We start from the raw sequence: 20,424 nt of genomic DNA, 5'->3' as shown, positions 1-20,424 counted from the left end.
ACTTAAAGGAAGCCATAGAAGCCAGTAGGCAGAGATAAGAAGGGGGAGCCTTCCAGGCATGGTCATGGTGGTGGTGGTGGTGGTGAGTAGCCAGAGAAAGTGCCTAAAGCTGAGAGGTGGCACATCCTGTTCATAGAATAGCCAGGAGTTTCTTCCCAGGAGCTCCCTATACTGGGTTAAAAGATGGTGAATGTACTTGGAACTTTTGGAAAGAAAAGCACTCTCCAAATTGAATATGTTGACATTATTATTATTACATTACTGTTTCAACAAACAAGACTTATCTAATTGGTAGAGGGTATGCCATATGATTAAAGTCCTCATGATATTAACAATTGTTCAAAAGGTCAGTGGTTTATAGAATTGGACAGGGAATATATCATAAAAACCATTTCATTTGATGTATATGAGAAGTTTTCATGTTGAATTTTCAGCTAATATTGAAGGCTTGACATTAAATCAAGACTTTTGGTAATATTGGAGCAGAAGCTTACATCATCAATTCTTCTATCATGAAACAGGAAACCATCCCATTCCATTCCTTTTGCATCTTCTTTCCCATTAGCCACATACATCTAGAAATGTTTCCTCTCTTTCTCCTTAGCTTGTGACTCTGGGTGTGACTCTTACTGTTTTGTTCAGAAGGGATTTCTAATCAAGCTGTGTGGTCCAAGCTGGCTGTCACTACACAGAAAGTTTGGGCTCTTGTTTAGAAATGTTTCTGTGAAAATGGGAAATCAGAACTTAGTTCCTTTAACTGGTTCCCAGTTACAGTTCATAAAAAAGGGGACTAGCAAATTGACAGTTTATATTCTACAAGTGCCCAAACCACAATTATTGTTAGCATTTGGGTGCCCTTCTGCAATCTGGCTCTCAGAAAGTAGAAAGCAAAGAACTTCCCTTCATTGGAGTGCTCTGATTCTTTTCTCCTGATGGAGCTGTCCTAAATGAAGGCAGAAAATGAGGAAATGGGATTATGGCTCAGCACAAGGGATTGAGGCTAAACATAAGGAAACATTTCCTGACAGTGAAGGATATTCAACATTCAATGTGTTTTGGAGGGAGTGAGGTTGTGGATTTGCTTTCCCAAGAGGTCTTTAAAAATAGGTTAGGTATTTTCGAAATAGGATAGCCCCTCTTCTGTCTGATGTGGCTTAATTTTGGGTTGTCTAAAGGCAGGTGTGTGTGTGTGTGTGTGTGTGTGTGTGTGTGTGTGTGTGTGTGTGTATAGGGAAAATAAATGCTGGTTGGTTGACTGAGAGACAACAACAATTAATTCACAATCATTTATTAAACCCCTGCTTTGTTCTATGTTCAGGGGATAGGTACTGGGGAAACATGTAGAATGAATAAAAACTTTCCCATTTGCAAAGGGTTTACATCATAATGGAGAAACAAATACATTTATACATGGTGGGCCAAAAGTCACAAAGGAGTTTCAATATTTAATAACCTTTTAATTTTTTGTTTTTAATTTATAGTTCCATAGAATCATATGTAGTATACATAGGAAATCAATTTATATCTATAAAGAAAAAAAAGAAAAAAATTTCAAAAAGTAATTAAAACATCAGACCCCTTTGTGACTTTTGGTCCACCCTGTAAATGTGTATGTATAGAGAGCAATAGCAAAAAAAGGGAACGGTGAGCCCCACATGTGTAGTGAGGCTCCATGTGCAGTGAGGACTCTGTCCTTGTGTGTGACTCAAAGGGAGGCAGACTAGATATATCTGGCCTCTTCCCTCTACCCTTCTTCAAAGGAGACTTTTATTCCTGCCAGAAGGGAAAGCAAGATGTTTAGGGCCAGAGGCTACCATTCTACTTTCCTCAGAGGGAGGCAGGTACTGGGCTAGAATTGTATGTATTTGTTCTCTTAGATATTGTTCATATAGGGAATTTGATTGGGTTCTAGCAAACTTTTAATTGCTTTGTCAAGAAGACACCAAGCTCTGTATCCAAAGCTTGACCTCTTTCCTACCTAAGACCAGTTCCACAGTGAAGACATACATAGAATAGCAAAGGACTCATCTATACAAATCATAGCAGAACAGAAATCAGAGAGGATATGCAAAGAATATATACCAGACAACATAGAATGAAGGAACTCTCCTGTTGGGAGCAAGGTAACTCAGCTCCACCAAGAGAGAATGTTCTGGATCACAACCAAGGGGAAACTCCCCAAAGTCTCTAGAATAGCAAGTTTCTAGAGGGACAAGATGTCTTTCCAGAGTCTTTTCCTTCAGCAAGGTGAAGTAGGGTGGGTCTCTTCTATCTTCTCTCTTGAAGATGGAAGTCAATGTTACACTTGAAGAAGACTCTGACTTGGAGAGTCCCAAAGGTGGACTGGCTCAGAATTGAAGCTCTTGCCTCTTACCAGCTCCACCTCATTATTCATGTAGGCTGGGGTCTTCATCTCTACCAATAAGAAGAAAGTCTCATACAAATGAGCTTTGGAACAGGAGTTACATATATATTAAAAAATAAGGGCAAACTAGTGTGATAATAGGTATGATTTAGTAATGTCAGAATAAGGGAGCTTAATAGAGTCCTGTGCCTTGAAACCTGTAGAATTTGACTTTTTGGGGTGTGGGTCTGTAGGGCATATTACTACTATACTGAGGAAAACCTGCCTGTCTTCTGAATGCCCATGCGTTCTGGTCCAGAGGAGCATGTGACTGATAGAGTCCCCTCTTGTTGATTTCAGAGTCAAACAGCCGAAGGGCTGTGAACAGAGGCTATCTCAATGGATTGCTCAGACTACACCAGGACTGGCAAAGCCATGATACTTCCAATGACTTCATCCAAATCCGAAGGTCTCTCCTGCTCTGCCTCAAGCACATCACTAACATCCAGTCTGGCAGAGAAGTTTTCCTTGGTGCTCAGGGAATGGAGATTCTCTTTACAACTACAAAGGTAAATATGGTAAAATGAGATCATATTTATTTACAGAATAACTTATGATTACAGTGTGGCTTACACACACATATATATATATATATATATATATATATGTATATAGATATATATGCATATATAGCATCTCATATAAACCTCACAAGAATTCTGTGTAGTATATAATGCAGAGATTATTTTCTTCATTTTACAAGTGGAAAAACATCATTTTTTTGGTATTAGGTGACAAGGACTGTACTCCTGTCAGAGGACCTGGGTTCAAGTTCTGGACTTGTAATCTGTTATCTGTGTGACCTCAGGCAAACCACTTAACTGCTATGGGCCTCAGATTTCTCATTTGTAAAAGAAGGGGATTAGGCAGGATGATTTTTCAGGTCCCCTTCAGCTTTTATGTTTATAGAAGTCAATTTAATGTTTATAGAAGTTAAATGTCTTGCCTAAGAATCACATAGCTAGTAAATTGTAGTTGCAAATGTTCTTCCAAGTATAGTGCTCTTCTTATTTATTTATATGGTTGAGCCTGTCAGATTCCAGGAACATTAGATAACAGAGAATGTAATAGGCAAGGTCTGAAAATACATTTTAAGATTGACTTTCTGTTTTGGCCAGATGTTCTTGACTTTAGCCCCTGTCCAAATGGATTCAAATCTGAATACCTACCTACATACCAGCTTTCCTTCCTTCCTTCCTTCCTTCCTGCCTTCCTGCCTTCCTTCACTCCCTCCCTTCCTCTCTCCTTCCTTCCTTCCTTTGGGAAAATTTCTTATCAACTGGAATTTTAATATTTCTTAACTTCATGATTATCTCTAAGTTTTAAACCTCCATCTGTGGTTTTTGGACCTCTTAAATATTTTAGTCTGCTGTTCATATCTTCTCTGGACATAACATGTAGCAAAAGTAAATCTTGTTTTGCTTCACTTACATTTCCTAATTAGTCAGTCTTTCCACACTCCTCATTCATTTTTTTGTTGTTGTTCTTCTCTGGAGCTCCTTCAGTCCTTTCACTTTGTTTTTGATTATATATACCCAAGATCATAAAGTACCTAAAGAGAGTTCTGTCTTCCAGACATAAACTCTTATGGGAATTCTCCTTTAAAAAGTATCCCTATTTTTATAGAAATATAATACTATGAAACTACAAATAATTCTCTGCCTATCATTTCTTTGTTTTATCCCTCGCTACTGCTACCTTAATTTCCCTTTGTTACATAATTGCTGTGTTTTACATTATGTTTCACTTGATGAAATAGTACTTTGGATTTTTGCAGGCCACCTTGTATTTTGTTAGTGTGTGGTGTCCCAAGGTTCTAACTACTCCAGTCCCCCATGGAATATTTTCATTATTGCTGATGACTAACAGCTTGTGGGTTTCTTTGGTGTGTATACTTCAGCTGCATGCTGTTTATTCTGTTGGATCATCTCTGTTCACTGTCAAAAAACAATCAAAGGTGAAAGAAAGGAAACAGATACAGAATCTAGAGTTGTTCACATGCGATTCTGAGAAAATCGGGGAACATAAAGTTGGAATCAAGATGAGGACAAAGGAATGGAGGGAAGGACAAAACAAAACAGAAAAAATATTTGTCCTTTAGGAGAGTCTCTTAGTAAGATGATCTCTGGCCATTCAATTAAGCTAATTTATCCACAAATTCCCACCCCTTTGGTTATGATATGGAACAGAGGCATCATTTGAACAGATTGCATTACATTAGCACTCTCTAATAGCAAAAAACTGACTTTGACAAGTTTCCCTAATCCTATGTCATAGCCATGGTTGATATCACTTCAAGTCTAGAGGGCACCTCCTGAAAAGTGTGAATGTTTGGGTCACCTTTGGTGAATAAACAGGATATGGCACAGTACACAACTTCCATCTAAAAGCATATGTGAGTAGTAAAAACACTAATCTCTTCAAAGGTCAGAGACAGAATAAAAATGACAGCTTAAAAGGGTTGTGTGTGTGTGTGTGTTTAATAATATACCACAGGAGAGCTGTCAAGAGGGACACTGTGAAGGCTGATAGGTCTGACATATGACATCTTCTCATTCCTTGACAATGACACTTTTCTACTTGAAGGGATACCCCTCCTAGATAGAAATGAAACTATCTCTACTCTTGTGGTAGAGATATAGCAAGCATTGAAGGGCCCCATGCCACTGTGGCCTGACAATTCTACCTCAAGAGCAAATGTTGCAGATATGCTCACACACAATCATAACAATCAGTATATAGTCTAGAGAAAGTGTTGACACCATCTGGTTAATTGAATTGTCTTTATATGAAGATTATTGGCATTGTTCATGTTATAATGAGCCACAGGTCTTAGTGTGACTGAAAAATTCAAAGGGTTACTTATGTGTATTTGAAGTGTCATCTCTGTTTTCCCAGATGTGACTACTGTTAGCAGAGTCCATCATTTTGCATGACCATGCTCCATTATTTCAAAATGGCACATTATCACAAAGATAGAGTAGGCCAGGGATGCCAAATTCAAAGGAAACTAGAGCCACTAATTCATACATAAAGATCCCCAAAGGCCATATATTAACTCAGAAAACCACATATTAATATTTATTGTGTTTTATTATATTTTTAATTATTTTGGAAAAATATTCCCCAATTACATTTTAATCTGGTTTGGGCCATATTTTGGAGTGTTACAACAGACTGCATGTTTGGCACCATGGAAATAGACAAATAGCATAAAGAAAAATACCAGATTTTTTTCAGCCCAGGAGTTCAACCAGACTCTTGGAATCCAAGGAAGATTAATCAATTTTCAACTTTATAGACATGGGCATGAAAAGAAGATGATGGTTTGAGAGTTCACAAAATGCTTTCTGATAAGTTATAGTAGGACCCCTAGAAGAAAAGCAGGAGAGAAATTTCAGGAGGATGTCATTGAGTTACTGTTTTGGGGAAAGGGGTAGAAGTTAAAATCAGGAAATAGTTTAAAGTAGTCAGAAAGAAGATCCCTCATTCTGGACAAGTATCTCTTAACAAGGCCTAAAGGAAGACCTATAAATTGTAACAAATGTTTGCAAATTGCTGCTACCATTGTTGACCAGAGGACAAATAGTATAATGGAAAGGAAGGTAGACAATTTATTATTTCATTTAACAACATGTATGCAGAGCAGTAGTCTTTTCAGTAGGATCAAGTTCTAGTGTAAGGATTAGGTATCTGCCACAGCCATTGTGATGGCCAATAACTAAATGGCACAGCCCCTCTCAGCCTCAGTTTCCTCATCTATAACATGAGGAAGTTGGACTACATGGCTTCTAAGGCTTCTTTCAAATCTAAAACCAAGGGCCTATAATCCAACTATAATTGATAACCTCTCAGGAATGTATGAAATAATCTATTATGAAATAGTTGCTTTCCTATTTCCTAAATACCTGCTGAATATTTAGAATATTCATTTAGCAATTGGCACAATCCCTTTGATAACTTTTGTAAACAGAAGCAGTCCTTTCTTGTCTTCACTTGGAAGGCAATCAGAAAAATGTGATCTGATTAGGTACCTGTTATCTCTTCTTCTGAGTACTGGTTACTTCCTGGTGGTGATGTTCTACCTAAGAAATTTCTAACCTCATTGTCATGAACTCATTCAATGACTATTTATTGAATACCCACTAAGGTGCAAATTGTTAGGCTAGGATGTGGGCATGGGTACTTAAAAGATCAGTAAAATATGGTCCTTACCCTCAAGCAATTTATAGTCTAGGAGGAATAAAACAAGATAAAAAATAACCACAAACCAAGTTAGTATATGATGTGTTAGAAGTAAAGCATGTCCTTAATAAAATGTTGTTCAATTGAAGGAAGACATTCATATCAGAGGAAATATAACCACCATCCTCATTATTAATTTTTTTCTTAAATAGCTATATATACACTCTATTTATTGTACAGACGTCTCACCATACTTCCTTACTCTCTGCTCAAATTGGATAGGCCCTCAGCAGTCCTTGGGTTGATTGAAAAACTTCATTACACTTCTTTGATGGCTTGTAGTTAATTTATATTTTATTATATAATAGTTACAAAAATGCTCAAATATGTCTCATATAGAGAGGAATACCTTCAAGCCCTCATGAGGACTTCTACTGTAGAACCTTACAGCATCAGACTCTTGGGTTTGTGTGGGCTGCTTTAGAAAATCCAGACATACCACTGAATCTTGAGAACCCCTTTCTTTGTAGGGGAGAACTCTGAGTCACACCAGGTGCCAAGACCCTGGAAGCATTTTACAATACGGCTTTTTATTAAGCAACTGAGGAAACTGACCTGTTCTAGAGATGGAAACAGCACTGTATTCTTTATCCCATTCATTTACCACCAAGAGAGCTTCCTGCTGTTCACCCCAAGGCTGTTGAAATTGGACATCTGGTTTGTTCCATTTGATTTCACTGGTATTCTTCATTGTAATAGAATGTTATGACTTTGTAAGTGGTTTGACTCTTCACTCCCCTTTCAACTACTTGCCCCTCAACTCGTTTCATATTCCAAAATCTCTTTGGTAGCAGAGGGGGTATCTAGAATTGAACCCATTTCTTTTGTGTACTTACTGTGTTTTTTGGAGGTATATCACTGTTTTATTACGTTACACCACATAGAGTTTCATATGTCATTACAGGAATTATAAAGAAAACATCCCATTTCTTTGATCCTTTTGGCAGCTGCCTAGCTTTGAACTAATTCAACAGTTGTTTATTGAGTAACTGTTATGTATAAGGCACTATGCTTAGTACATTAAGAGATACTATGAAGTGAATGAGTTGAATAAAGTCTAGTCCCTACCATCAAGGGGTTAAAATTTTTCCAGAGGAAATAAGAAAGATATATGAATAACTATAATATAAGGCAAAGAACAAATGCCATAAGAGAGGCATAAACAAAAGCTACAAATGTTCAGAAAATTGAGACATGAAGATAAGGGAAGATCGGGGCAACTAGGTGGCACAGTGAATAGAGCACTGGTCCTGGAGTCAGGAGTACCTGAGTTTGGATCCAGCCTCAGACACTTAACACTTACTAGCTGTGTGACCCTGGGCAAGTCACTTGGCCCCAATTGCCTCACCAAGGCAAAAAAAAGATAAGGGAAGATTTCATGGAAGAGGAGACATATAAGCATGACCTTGAATGGTGATAAGACTTTGATAGAGATAGAGGGGAGAATAGGAGGAATAGTGTGAGCAAAGGTTGCAGAGGCAGAAAATCTCAGGTTTTATATGGAGACTAATAAGTGCAATGGAGTAGTGTCATTTGACTGGAGCAATATAGTGTACATATAGGGAAATACTTTTCCTTTGTCCAATCTTTCAGGTGAATTTTTTTTGCCCTGCAATGAGATTCATTAAAATCAACACACTGGGCTTTGATGAGGTATTTTATTATTTGTTTTTTTTTCTTTTTAAAAACTTTCCTGCTAAACATGTTATTGTTATATGTCATTTTCTCATTCTTCTTTGATCAAGTAGCAGATGAAAAAAAGCAATAATTTTACCTTAAAATCATCTACTTTTTCCCTAAGGTAACAGGTAGCACAGGTCTTCTCATCCCCCACTCTCTTAATAACTAAAATCTTTTAAAACACATACTTATTAAAAATACAGAGAAAATGAAAAAGATAGAGATGCAGCTATACAACAGAATTTATTTACCATGTTTATATTAGCTTTCAAATGTTCAAGCCTCCTAGCAGAGTGCTTTCACGATCATTGGAACCCTACTGACAGGGAGCTCTCTAATCAATATGACATTGCTTTTGTCTAGAATTACCTGGGTAATCCAAGCATGGATGCCATTATCTCAATAGTAATTCAGATCCTGAGGAAATGCTATCCAAAATGTTCATTGCCCTTGGCCACAGCGAGTAGCTACTATTCCTTCTCTGTTCCTGGAAGCAGCAGCTCTGGACCATCATGTACTATAAACGAAGGTAAGTTAAATGGACAGTGATGATCTTTAAAGTTTTCTATGTTTTAATCTTTCTTCTGCACTTTCCCTTTGCATAAACTCTCTAGTCCAGGCAGATAGAGTTGAAGAAATGGAACAAACAGTTCTTTTCATTGGTCAAAAATATTTAGTCCATAGGCAAAGTAAAGACAGTTCTGGGACTATTAATTTTTTTTTAGTTTTTATTTTTTTTTTAGTGAGGCAATTGGGGTTAAGTGACTTGCCCAGGGTCACACAGCTAGTAAGTGTTAAGTGTCTGAGGCCGGATTTGAACTCAGGTACTCCTGAATCCAGGGCCGGTGCTCTATCCACTGCACCACCTAGCCGCCCCAGGGACTATTAATTTTAAAATGTATTTTAATGGATATGTTATCTCATATTATGGGCTTTTCTCCTTTCCCTCACTTCTGCAACCCACAACCTTCTACATCTTGGTAAACTCTTCTACATCTTGGGTTAAAATTCAAAGTTCCTTTGAGTTTTCCTTATTTGTTACTCTTTTCTGCTCACTTAGAAAGTTCATAAGAATCTCAAGTACACACATGAATATGAATTTGTATACAGCCACTTGAGCTGGTTTGAAATTTCTTTTGACTTCTCTGATATGATACCTTACATTGATGTTTGGTTGTAATATTGTCACCCAAAAGGTTAACATGAAGTGGATTTTCTAGATGAGTATGATTTGTCTTTTAAGAGTTTAGTCTTTTATTATATCTGACTGTATTATAAAATTTCTGATTAGCTTGTTAACAGATTACAGTGACCCTCTTCCCTATTCCAACTTCCATGGAACTCTTTTATCTTACAATATTTTAGACATAGTTTACCTGTATCCTCTATGCTGACTTATTTAGTCTTTTGTAAAATAGGGAAGCTGGACTAGGTGACTTCTAAGGGATTTTCCTGCTTAACTTTTTTATAGTTTGATGTCCTAAATATTTCCAAGGTTTTAAGAATATTCCATATACTATTGTGCTCTAAAAAATGATGAGCAGGCAGATTTCAGAGAAACCTGGAAGGACTTACAAAAACTGATATTGAGTGAAATGAACAGAACCAGAACATTATACACAGTATCAACAACATTGTATGTTGATCACTTGTGATAGACTTGATTCTTCTCAGCAATGCAATGGTTGAAGATAGTTCCAAAGGACTCATGTTGGAAAATGCTCTCCAAATCCAGAAAAAAAGGACTGTGGGATCTAGATGCAGATTGAGCCATACTATTTCTACTTTTTTTTTTGTTTTTTTGAGGTTTTCCACTTTTGCTATGATTCTTCTTTCACAGCATGCCTGATGCATAATATGTTTAATGCGATGGTACATACATAACTTATATCAGATTACTTGATGTCTTGGGGAGGGAGGAGGGAGGGAGAGAATTTGAAACTAGAAATCTTATAAAAACAAATCTTGAAAGCTATCTCTACATGTAACCAGAAAATAATAAAATACTTTTATGATTAAAAAATAAAATAAATAAATAAATTGATTGATAGATGAGTTAAAAATGAATATTCCATAGTTTTGATACATATGGCATAATTATGAATCATAGATTGAGAATTACAGGGGAACTTAGAAGTCATCTAGTTCAACCCTCTCATTTTACAGTTTAGGGAACTGAGGTCCAGTATGGTTAAATAACTTTCCCAAGGTCATACAGGTAATAAAAGGCAGAACCAGGGATTAAACCTGATCATGTGATTCCAATGCAATAATCTTTTGTACACTACAAAGTGTTATAACTGTTAGTGTACAAAAGTCTTGATGTGAGAATGCCAAAAAGAATACTGAGAAAGGGATAATCCTGCCTCACACCCTCTTCCCAGACAATGATATGGAGGTTTGCTATTTTCTTCTCTGTTGCATTTGCCTTAGTTGAACAGCTGGTTAAAGGTCCTGTTTTCAAGTTGCTAAGCAAACCTACTTGTGCATAAACAAATGAGGGTCAGTGTTATTGCTGGCATGTAAATGGAGGGGGGATGCAAACTTTCAAAGATTGCTTAATTACGTGGAGAAAGAATGTTAACTGACATTCTATGAAGGTGAAAATTCAGAGGGAGAAGAGAAAGCATTTACCCATATCACTTCTTTCCTCTGCAGATGATTTTGAAGAAGATGGTGAGGAAGAGGAGGACAAAGACTCTGATTCTGAAGAAATGAAGGAGGATGTAAGAACACTGATTTGTGGTTTGAACAATTCTCTTCTCATATCTTGCAAAGGGAGACACATCTTTGCAAGGAAAATCAGCTTTGTGCTCATCCAAGTCACAGGCTGTATCACAGAAGGTAGCTTAGTGCTGTTGGCTAAAGCTAAGCAACATTGGTATTTTTCAAATACCTTGAAATGCCTGGTGAAATGTCACAATGGGAAAACAAAAGCCATCCAACATGATGGTACCAATATTCTATCAGACTAGAGAATGAGGGCTTGAGTCTCCAGTAGATACTTTAATATGGCATAGTTTTTAACTAATTTAGTTAAATAATAAAATAATAAAACTAATAGTTTTTAATTATGCAAATGAACATTTAATATATTGCATGTTAAATGAATGTATTCAACACAAAGAAGGTGGAGGTGAAATCAACTTGACACTCGGTGTCACTGTTTTCTAACAATATCCATTGTTCTTAAACATGCCATTCTGCTTTATCATCTTCCCTCCGTTGTACCACAGTGGGCTACCTCTATATCTGGCAACTCTGCAGGTGCAAGGTACAATTGCGTTTCATTTTCCAACTCAGGGAATAGATTTGGGCAAATTCCCTCCATTCAATCTGCCTTAATATTATCACCTATAAAATGAAGAAATGAAGCAAGTGCTGCCTTATGAAATTCTTGGGGAGGAAAACCTGATGAAAATCCTTGCAAGAAACTTTTCCATAAGTTCTCTATAAATGTATCATAACCATTACTCACCTGGCTAACACTTGTGGCAGACGTCTAGAGGAACACCTCTGTGCAATGACACTAGGTTTAAACTGCTATTGACACCCCTGTATTCTCAGGGTTTTGTTGATAAATAGAATCATTTCTGAAGTCATCAGGAGCAAATTGGTTCTTTACTGTGGTTTGGCGGTGCGTACCAATGGAGTATGTGCTGAATTATTTGAATAATACTGGGCTGCAGCAGCCATTCATCAATGCCATTCCCCACCTCTCCTCCCGCTTGCTCTTTGGTTACTGAATGTTTGATGCTGGGTGTCATTTCCCTCTTGTATCTGATGGGGAGGGCCAAGGAGTGCATCAATGCATGGCTGCTTGCTACAGCATGGATGGTTCAGATGGTATCCCGAGTTCCTGCTTTGTAGATAACTGCAGGGGAAACTAAAAAAATAAATAAACAAAAACCAGCTGGGAAATAAGCACAAGACAAATTGGTGCAGGAACTAAAAGCTATTCATCAACATGTGCCAAGCAAAATAGCAGATGAGATTTCGATGCATGAGCATGACCACCAGAGAAATGAGAGTTTTTGTAGTTGTTTGCCTCTGTGTCATAACCCCCTACTAAATTGTACACTTCACGAGGCCAGAAACTGTATCTTATCTTTAACTTTGTTTCTCCCTCAGTGACTTGCACAATTCTTCTGCACAGAGCAGATGATTAATTTGTTTGATGAATGAATCAAAGAATGCCAAAAATCAGAGCTAAAGTGATTCTGGGGTGGGGTACATCCAGGTAAGGCAGTGGGCCAGAATACTAGATTTTTCTCAGTGGAACCAAGCTGCACCTCCTTGGAGGTGACTGTAAGAAATATAGACTGTAGGACAAGGAGCCAAGAAAACCTTAATTCTGATCACAGCAGAAAACCTGGCTCTTAATGTGGCCACTCTGTGCCTTGGCTTCTTCATCTCTTGGAAAGCTGTAATAATCATTTTGATCTGCTTTCTTTGGAAAGGATAAATAGCCTATATCTATGGAATGCTTTGAAAATGGAAAGTCAAGTAGTGCCCTCAGAAAGTATACATGATCTAGGGATGTGATTGAGTGCCTTCATGGTATGGACAGCATGACTACAGTACCATGTTGGGTACCAGCAGCCTACAGAGACAGAAGTACAGATAGAAATTGAATATGTTTGGCAGGTAGTCAGAACTATCCTCTCCTGTGTGCCCTCTCTGAATGTGCATATGTGACAGAAGGTGCTGTTTAGTGTCAAGAGTAGTCATTAATGCCAATACGTTGGTAGCTTAGGTAGTCATGGACCTGAGATTATTCATTATTGCTGATGCTCATTTACAAAACTATTTTAAATTCTTTATTTTAAGGAAAAGGTAGTGATCTCTTAAAAAAAAATTTCTTGTAGAATTGGCTGCCATATGGATTTATTCAGAAATGCAGGCAGATCCTAAACTTCCTTTCCTAAGGAAATATTACAAGCTGATTTCACCTTCAATTTTTAACTCTTTGCCCCTCCACAAGGAGTTTCCTAAAGCTGAAACTTTTTTAATTGATCTAACCATCTGAGATAATATGTCTAAAGTGCTTTACACACCTTAAAGCACTCTGGAAAGTTAATTTTGCATGTATTAATACATATCAGCTTGTTGGGGCCAACTAGGTATTTACTTCAGGGCTGTCCAACCCAGGTTTGAGATTTCAAGGAATATAGAGAAATCTTCACACTCAGTTCAGGACATTAATTATAGTGTTTATAAAAATATACAAATCATGCAGATATATTCATTCATATTTAAGTATATCACTGACCAACCACAATTCCAGAGGACTTGTGATAAAACAAGCTATCTACCTCCAACTAGAGAGCTAATGGACTAAGTGTAGATTGAAGAATATTTTCCTTTTCCCCCAACATGGCTAGTTCAGGAATTTGTTTTGCATCACTACACACACACACACATACATACATGCATACATTCACATATGTGTGTTTGTGTGTGTGTAACTCATTTTTTTTCATTTTTTTTTTTGCCTCCTTAATGGGTTAATGGGGGGAGGATGGAGGAAGATAATTTGGAATTGAATTGAATTTTAAAAAAAGAATAAAATTATACAACTTTGGTGGACTTTGTTGCCACCTGCAAGTTGTATACCTTTGATCCAGGAAAATGAGGCTAGCTATATAACTACACCCAGATTTGCCACTTTATATTCCCCAGATTCTAGAATTTTTAAGCTTTCTATCAAGTCAAACAAAGAAAGCCAGGGTCTCTTACAAATGCAATAAGGTAAAAATAGGGAGTGGAGCTCATGGATACTCATCAGTCACTCTGGCTGTTTCTATTTTCATGTCTTCCTCTTCTGAGCAAAAAGAACTTGATCTGTCCTATCTGCTACTTGGGTCTTCACTTAGAAGCTCCAGGAATCCCATTGTACAGGCTTTTCAATTTTATTTCCTTTTCCTTTATTTGAAGAGCTTACCCTCCTGGAATTATTGATCGATATATTTCAGTCTCCTTTTGGAGCTTACCCTATATTGTTAAGGGTCAGTTTGACAGGAGCTCAGTGTGACTTTGAGTCAATCTGACTATTCCTCTTCAAATTCTTACCAACACTTTCTGGGTTTTTTTACCCATTATGAAGGGGGGTAGGGAGATGGGGGAGGGAGAGAAAGGGAGATGGGGGAGGGAGAGAAAGAGAGAGGGAAGGAGGGAGGGAGAGGGGGAGGAAGAGGCAGAGGGAGAGGGAGAGGAAGGGAGGGAGAGAGAGGGGAGAGAGAAGAAAAGTGAGAGCGACAGAGAAACACACACACACAGATTTCTCTTCACTTAGCTAACATTAACATGACAAAATTAACATGACAGAATAGGCAACTAAGTGGCACAGTGGATAGAGTGCTGGTCTTAGAATCAGGAAGAAATGAGTTCAAATACTAATTTAGTTTTGTGACACTAGGCAAGTCACATATACTCTGTATCAGTTTCGTTATCTGTAAAGTGGGGAGAGTTATAGCATTTACCTTCCAGGGATGTTGTAAGGTTCAAATTTTTGTAAAGTGCTTAGCAGAGTGTCTGACACATAGTAAATGCTTAATAAATCTTCCTTCCTTCCTTCCTTCCTTCCTTCCTTCCTTCCTTCCTTCCTTCCTTCCTTCCTTCCTTCCTTCCTTCCTTCATTCCTTTCTCCCTCCCCTCTCTCCCTCTTTTATTATCCCTTCTTCTCTTCCTCCCTCCATTTCTCTTTCTTTCCTTCCTTCCCCTATACCTCTTGTGAATGTGTTCATAGGCTTCATGATGCTGCCAAATGTGTCCTTGACACACACACACAAAAGTTAAGAACTTCTACTTAGTTACTTGTCCATAAAGTCATCTTTAAGGAAACCTTAAAGGTAAACCTTTAAGGAGAGTACGGGAGAATAGGGTAGACTAATGAAATTTGCAGTGGATACAGACAATTTTCACAGATGAGGAAACTGGGGTCCAGACAGGTCGTCTTTTAGCCAAAGTCACACATTCAAGAAAGGGGGCAAAGCCAGTGTCCAAAAAATCATCTGAGCATGACTCTTTTGCCACTATACCATCCTTCTATTAAGTCTTTACTTTGTCCACCTCTTTGTCTATAAAATCATCTTTAGGAAAACCTCATGGCAGTGTACATAAAATTTATTTTTAAAAAAAGTAAAAAAAAAAGTAGTGAAGTAGGTTAGGAAGGGAGAGAAGATCATAGGGAAAAGGCAAAGGGTATGGTTTTCTTACCCTACAACAAAACATTAGTTTTGCACATTTCTTAGCTTTAGAGTTCTAGACAATTAAGCTCCAAAGATTTCCTTTTTTCTTTTTCCTTTACTTTCTTTTCCTATATATTTATTTGGTTTGTTTTTAACATTTATATTTTTAAATTTGGAGTTTCAAATTCTCTGCTTTACTCTAGTCCCTTCCCATTGAGAAGGATTTCATTTCCTCTTCTTAAGAAACCAAATATATAGACTCTTCACTAATATTATTATTTTCCTGTCTACTTTCAATTACATATAATGAAAATTTTGAAATAGGAATATTAGAAACATGAAAAGGGTTCTGGGGCTAGCCCCCAATATAATTAAAGAATTGGAAATGAAACATTTATGAGGGAAAATATAAGATTAAGGATCATTGAACAGTACCAGCCCCGGATGTAGGAGGACCTGAATTCAAATGTGACCTCAGACTTAGCTGAGTGACCCTGGGCAAGTCATTTAACCCTCTTTGCCCCAGTTCCTCATCTGTAAAATGAGTTGGAGAAAGAAATGGCAAAACACTCCAGTATCTTTGCCAAGAATACCCCAAAATGGGATCACAGGGAGTTGAACACAATTGAAACAATGACAATAAAATGGTCCTACTAGGGTTGGGGATGGGGACTAGATATAATCTTATACTTCCCAGCATTAGAATTTTGTAAATGTCAAGAATACTTAACTAGTTTGCACCAGTTCCTATAATGGTGATATCCTTGATTGTATCTTCTATATTTACTTTTGGAGGATGATGACTTGGAAACAGATTTGAAAAAGCTTACCTCAAAACCAGTAGTTAACTGGTCAGAAGAGGAGCTGAAACAATATGAGGCAATGTGTCTTGAACTCTCCCATAATTTCCAGGTATGTGTATGTCTGTGTTGGGGCTGGGATGGAGTGGGAGGGGGCATTACTTATTGTGCTGTGGCTTATCTGTTAAATATCATAATATAGAGAGCACTGGAGGCCAAACAGAGGTTCCAGATGGGGATTATTGATCATCATTAGCAATCTGTTGCTGGGACCCCTAGCATCTTATTGAGCTAAAGCCAGGTAGCAAGTAGAAATTCTGGAAAGATCAGTTTTAAAGGTTGGAAAGATTACAAATATGTAAGCCCCTCTTAATATGGAGAATAGAAACAGGCTCCCACAATTCCTTTAGCTACTGGCAATACAACTGATCATTTATAGTGTAAAGGGTCTTAATCCTATAATTAGAATAACAACTGTTCTGGGTAAACCAGCCCTTCAAATTAGATGGTTCCTTGAGGTCCCTTTTGTCTGTTTGTTCTGGAAAATTCTTATGAGACCCTTGTCTATAACACATGACAGCAGTTGCAGCTTTTTACCAGTTCATCTATGAAATTCCATTAAGATTATTGAACTCCATCCCTACCCTCCAATTCTTATTAAGGTAGAGTGGGCCCCTTAATACCAGGAAATGGTCCAGCATGGAATTTTTCCATCTCACACTTAACATACTTTGGCCAGTACATGTAACTTCAGTTGTTGTCCACTCATTCCTGACTAGATTGAAGAGTGTTTCCTACCCATTAAATCATTTTCTGAACTTATTATAGATATTATGGACCTTTGTTTTAGACCTATTAATTACCACAGTCAGCCATAACATCCCTAGGCATCATATGTCTTTTCTCACAGTGACCACTGAAGCAACAATGTACCATGCGATGTGGTTAGAATTGGAGAAAATTAAAAATGAAGTAGGGATAGCAGTGTGATATATGAAAGCAGTAATCTCCACTTACCCTACTTCAGGCTACTTTCTCCTTAACTAAGTATCAGAGCATATTTTTGTTGTTGTTGTTGGTGGTGTTTTTGCTGTTCTTAGTCACAGAATGATCCTTTAAATATCCCTGATTAATTCATGAATTTAGTTGTGTGCCCAAGAGTTGTTACCTTACCAATGCCTAGGTTTCCACACATTTCATTTTTTTAAGCTCATTTGGCAAAGCTTTACAAATTACCTGTTAAATGGCTAGAAGCACTGAAATAATATGTAATAATATGTTTTGAACCATCTCATTATTTGCCCATAACTTTTCAAAGATCTCTGCCATGTCCAATATCTTGAAGATGGTGGTGCAGTTAATGAATCGGATTCTTTTCTTTTCTTTTGATATGTTTTCTTATCTGAGGATATTCAAAGATTTGTGATTTGGCAACTTAGAGAACTCCCAGAGTGATGGTGTTGGTGGTAGGTAGGGTTGGAAAAGAGTGATTCTGAGGTCCCTTCTACCTTTTGAGCTATGATTGGGTAACTTCCCTCACCAATAAAGATTACAGTTCATGCATGACTTGCTACAGAAGTCTTAAGTGGTTAATTGAAGTACTTAGAGGTTAAGTGAATTGTTGTCATACAGATAGGGACAGCTAGGTGGTGCAGTGGATAAAGTACTGGCCTGGATTCAGGAAGTCCTGAGTTGAAATCTGACCTCAGGCACTTGATACTTACTAGCTGTGTGACCCTGGGCAAGTCACTTAACCCTTATTGCCCTGCAAAAAAAAAATAAAAACAAATAAACAAACAAACCAGAGTCATGCACATAGCATATGGGAGAGGTGGGATTTCAACCCCAGCCATCCCTCCCTTCTAAGGATGTCTTGGAGTTATGCTGTATATATCAAGTATATTATAAAATCTATATATTATTAATCATCATGTGTATATGTATACACATATATGTATGTCTAGATGTGTATATATACATATATGTATATACACATTTTGTATTCTTTTTTTTTTTTGCGGGGCAATGGGGGTTAAGTGACTTGCCCAGGGTCACACAGCTAGTATGTGTCAAGTGTCTGAGGCTGGATTTGAACTCAGGTACTCCTGAATCCAGGGCCAGTGCTTTATCCACTGCACCACCTAGCTGTCCCCCCATTTTGTATTCTTAATCAGAATATAAGCTGTTTAAGACTAAGGACCTTTCCTCCTTTTCTTCATATTACTGGGGCTTATTAAAGAACCTGGTGCATAGTATAACCTTAATAAATATATGTTGATTGATTCTGATTCCAAGCCCAGTTTTCTATCTACTATATTAAGCTACCTTTATAATAAAGAATAATGACATAGACTCTTCTTTATTTAAATCTGAAGGAACTTGAATCCAAGTCTGGAGATGAGATGAACTCTGAAGAAGACATAGGAATCCATCAGTGCACCTACTTTTGCCACATTCCTACTCAGACATCCTCAAAGAGGGATTGCCAAGTGAGGGACCAAAGCCCTCAGGGGATAGAAATAGGGGACGCAAATTTCCAGGACCCTCCTTTGAAGCAGATGAAGATAATGGACTTCACTGGGGGTCTAACTTATGAAGAAGGGGCTCCTGGCGAAATAGGTCCATATTTATCATCAAATGATCAAGAAGGTTTCTCCAGGAGGAAAGTACCCAATACCCAGGCATCCTTCAAAGAGCCACCATGGGGTTCAGAAGTGTCTTCCTGTCTAAATAAGAATACTTTCCTTTCCATCTCTATTGGGACTGATTCAACCTCAGAAACTGTGTCTAAGCTTCTGGAGAGGCATCCCATGGATATTCCCTTCCACAATCCCTATGCTTATATAGCCAAAGCTGAAGGAACCAGATCTGTTCCTGGCTTCAAGGTGTTAGCATTTCCAGATGTCTGGGGTCACCACTCACCACCCTTTCCCCAGTCCATGTTGGAACGTAAATGTGGAATTCAAAGGTGATACTGCTTCTGTTGTTGTTATTGTTACCTTGTTATTTTTTTTTTTGGAGGGGGTGGGCTTTTGAATAAAATTCACATGCCATGAATCTATGGGACAGTACTGTTTCTTATAGTACTAATGTTTCTTCTCTAGGGATGAAGTTAAGAAATCAGAAATATCACTGAAATCTTGGGGTCTAATTTCTCATTCATTTAATCAAATGGGGAATCCCTCCTCTTCACCATCAACAATGCTGTCTATATAGTGTTAATACTTGGAAATGAGAACTTTCTTTTCTGACTTTGGAGAAAAATCTGAAAAATCTTTGTGGCCAAGGGAGTGGCACCATGGTGACACAGTAATGATAATAATAATAGACCATTGAATCATTGAGCTCTTTTGATCACCTGATGACACAGCTGATTCTTTCTTATTAGCTGTGCTGGATGACTACACTGTCTACCATAGACCTGGAGAGAGTGAGTCATGTGTACATAGAAGCTGCTATGAAGTCCCCTGATGGGAATGTGTAGATTGGGGCAGGTAGTAAAATAGTGGTGAAAAGCAGAAAAGCAGTAGATCCAGAGATCATTTGCCGTAGAATCATAGGTATAGATGTGGAAGAAATATTAAAGGATATCAAATTATGCAATCTTGGAAGCTGAGACTTAGAAGGGATCCTTGTGGCTATCTAGTATAATCCCCACACAAAAGGAATTCCTAGTTTAACATATTTGACAAATGGGCATCCAATTTGTCATCTAATCTACTCCCAAAATTTTACAGATGAGGAAACTGAGGTTCATGGAGATAAAGTGACTGACTCAAGGTTATATAAATATAAAGTGGCAAAACTAAGATTCAAACCTCTCAGATGAAGACCTTGCATCATATTTCACTGAGAAAAACTGAGACCATTCACCAAGAGCTTCCTACCCTTACTTCCTCCTCCTTTCTTATTACCCATATGTCTTTTGTCATTATTTCGTCTTTCACCCTTGTCTCACAGGAAAAGGGGGCTCTTTTCCTAGTCAAGGCAAACCTTTCTACATGCACAAGTTATGCCATTGTATCTCATCTCCAGCAGATTGCCCCTCTATCATTCCCAATCCCTCATTTGTCTTCAGTCTCTAAGGACTGCTTCCTCATTTCCT

The 20,424-nt window shown here is 37.8% G+C and overlaps 1 protein-coding gene across 1 annotated transcript in view; it reads left to right on the top strand.

Annotated features, from left to right (window-relative positions):
• AGBL1 (AGBL carboxypeptidase 1) overlaps positions 1–20,424 on the top strand; it is a 922,430-nt gene that overhangs the window by 188,308 nt on the left and 713,698 nt on the right. The window contains 5 exon segments of the mRNA XM_043981214.1: positions 2,705–2,913; positions 8,693–8,858; positions 10,988–11,055; positions 16,315–16,431; positions 18,695–19,287. Of these exon segments, the coding sequence (XP_043837149.1) occupies positions 2,705–2,913; positions 8,693–8,858; positions 10,988–11,055; positions 16,315–16,431; positions 18,695–19,287 (1,153 nt within the window).

Source organism: Dromiciops gliroides, chromosome 2 (genome assembly GCF_019393635.1).
Source record: "Dromiciops gliroides isolate mDroGli1 chromosome 2, mDroGli1.pri, whole genome shotgun sequence".
Taxonomy (NCBI): Eukaryota; Metazoa; Chordata; class Mammalia; order Microbiotheria; family Microbiotheriidae; genus Dromiciops; species Dromiciops gliroides.
Note: the sequence above shows the minus strand (reverse complement) of the source record. Positions and strands in the feature narration are given on the sequence as shown.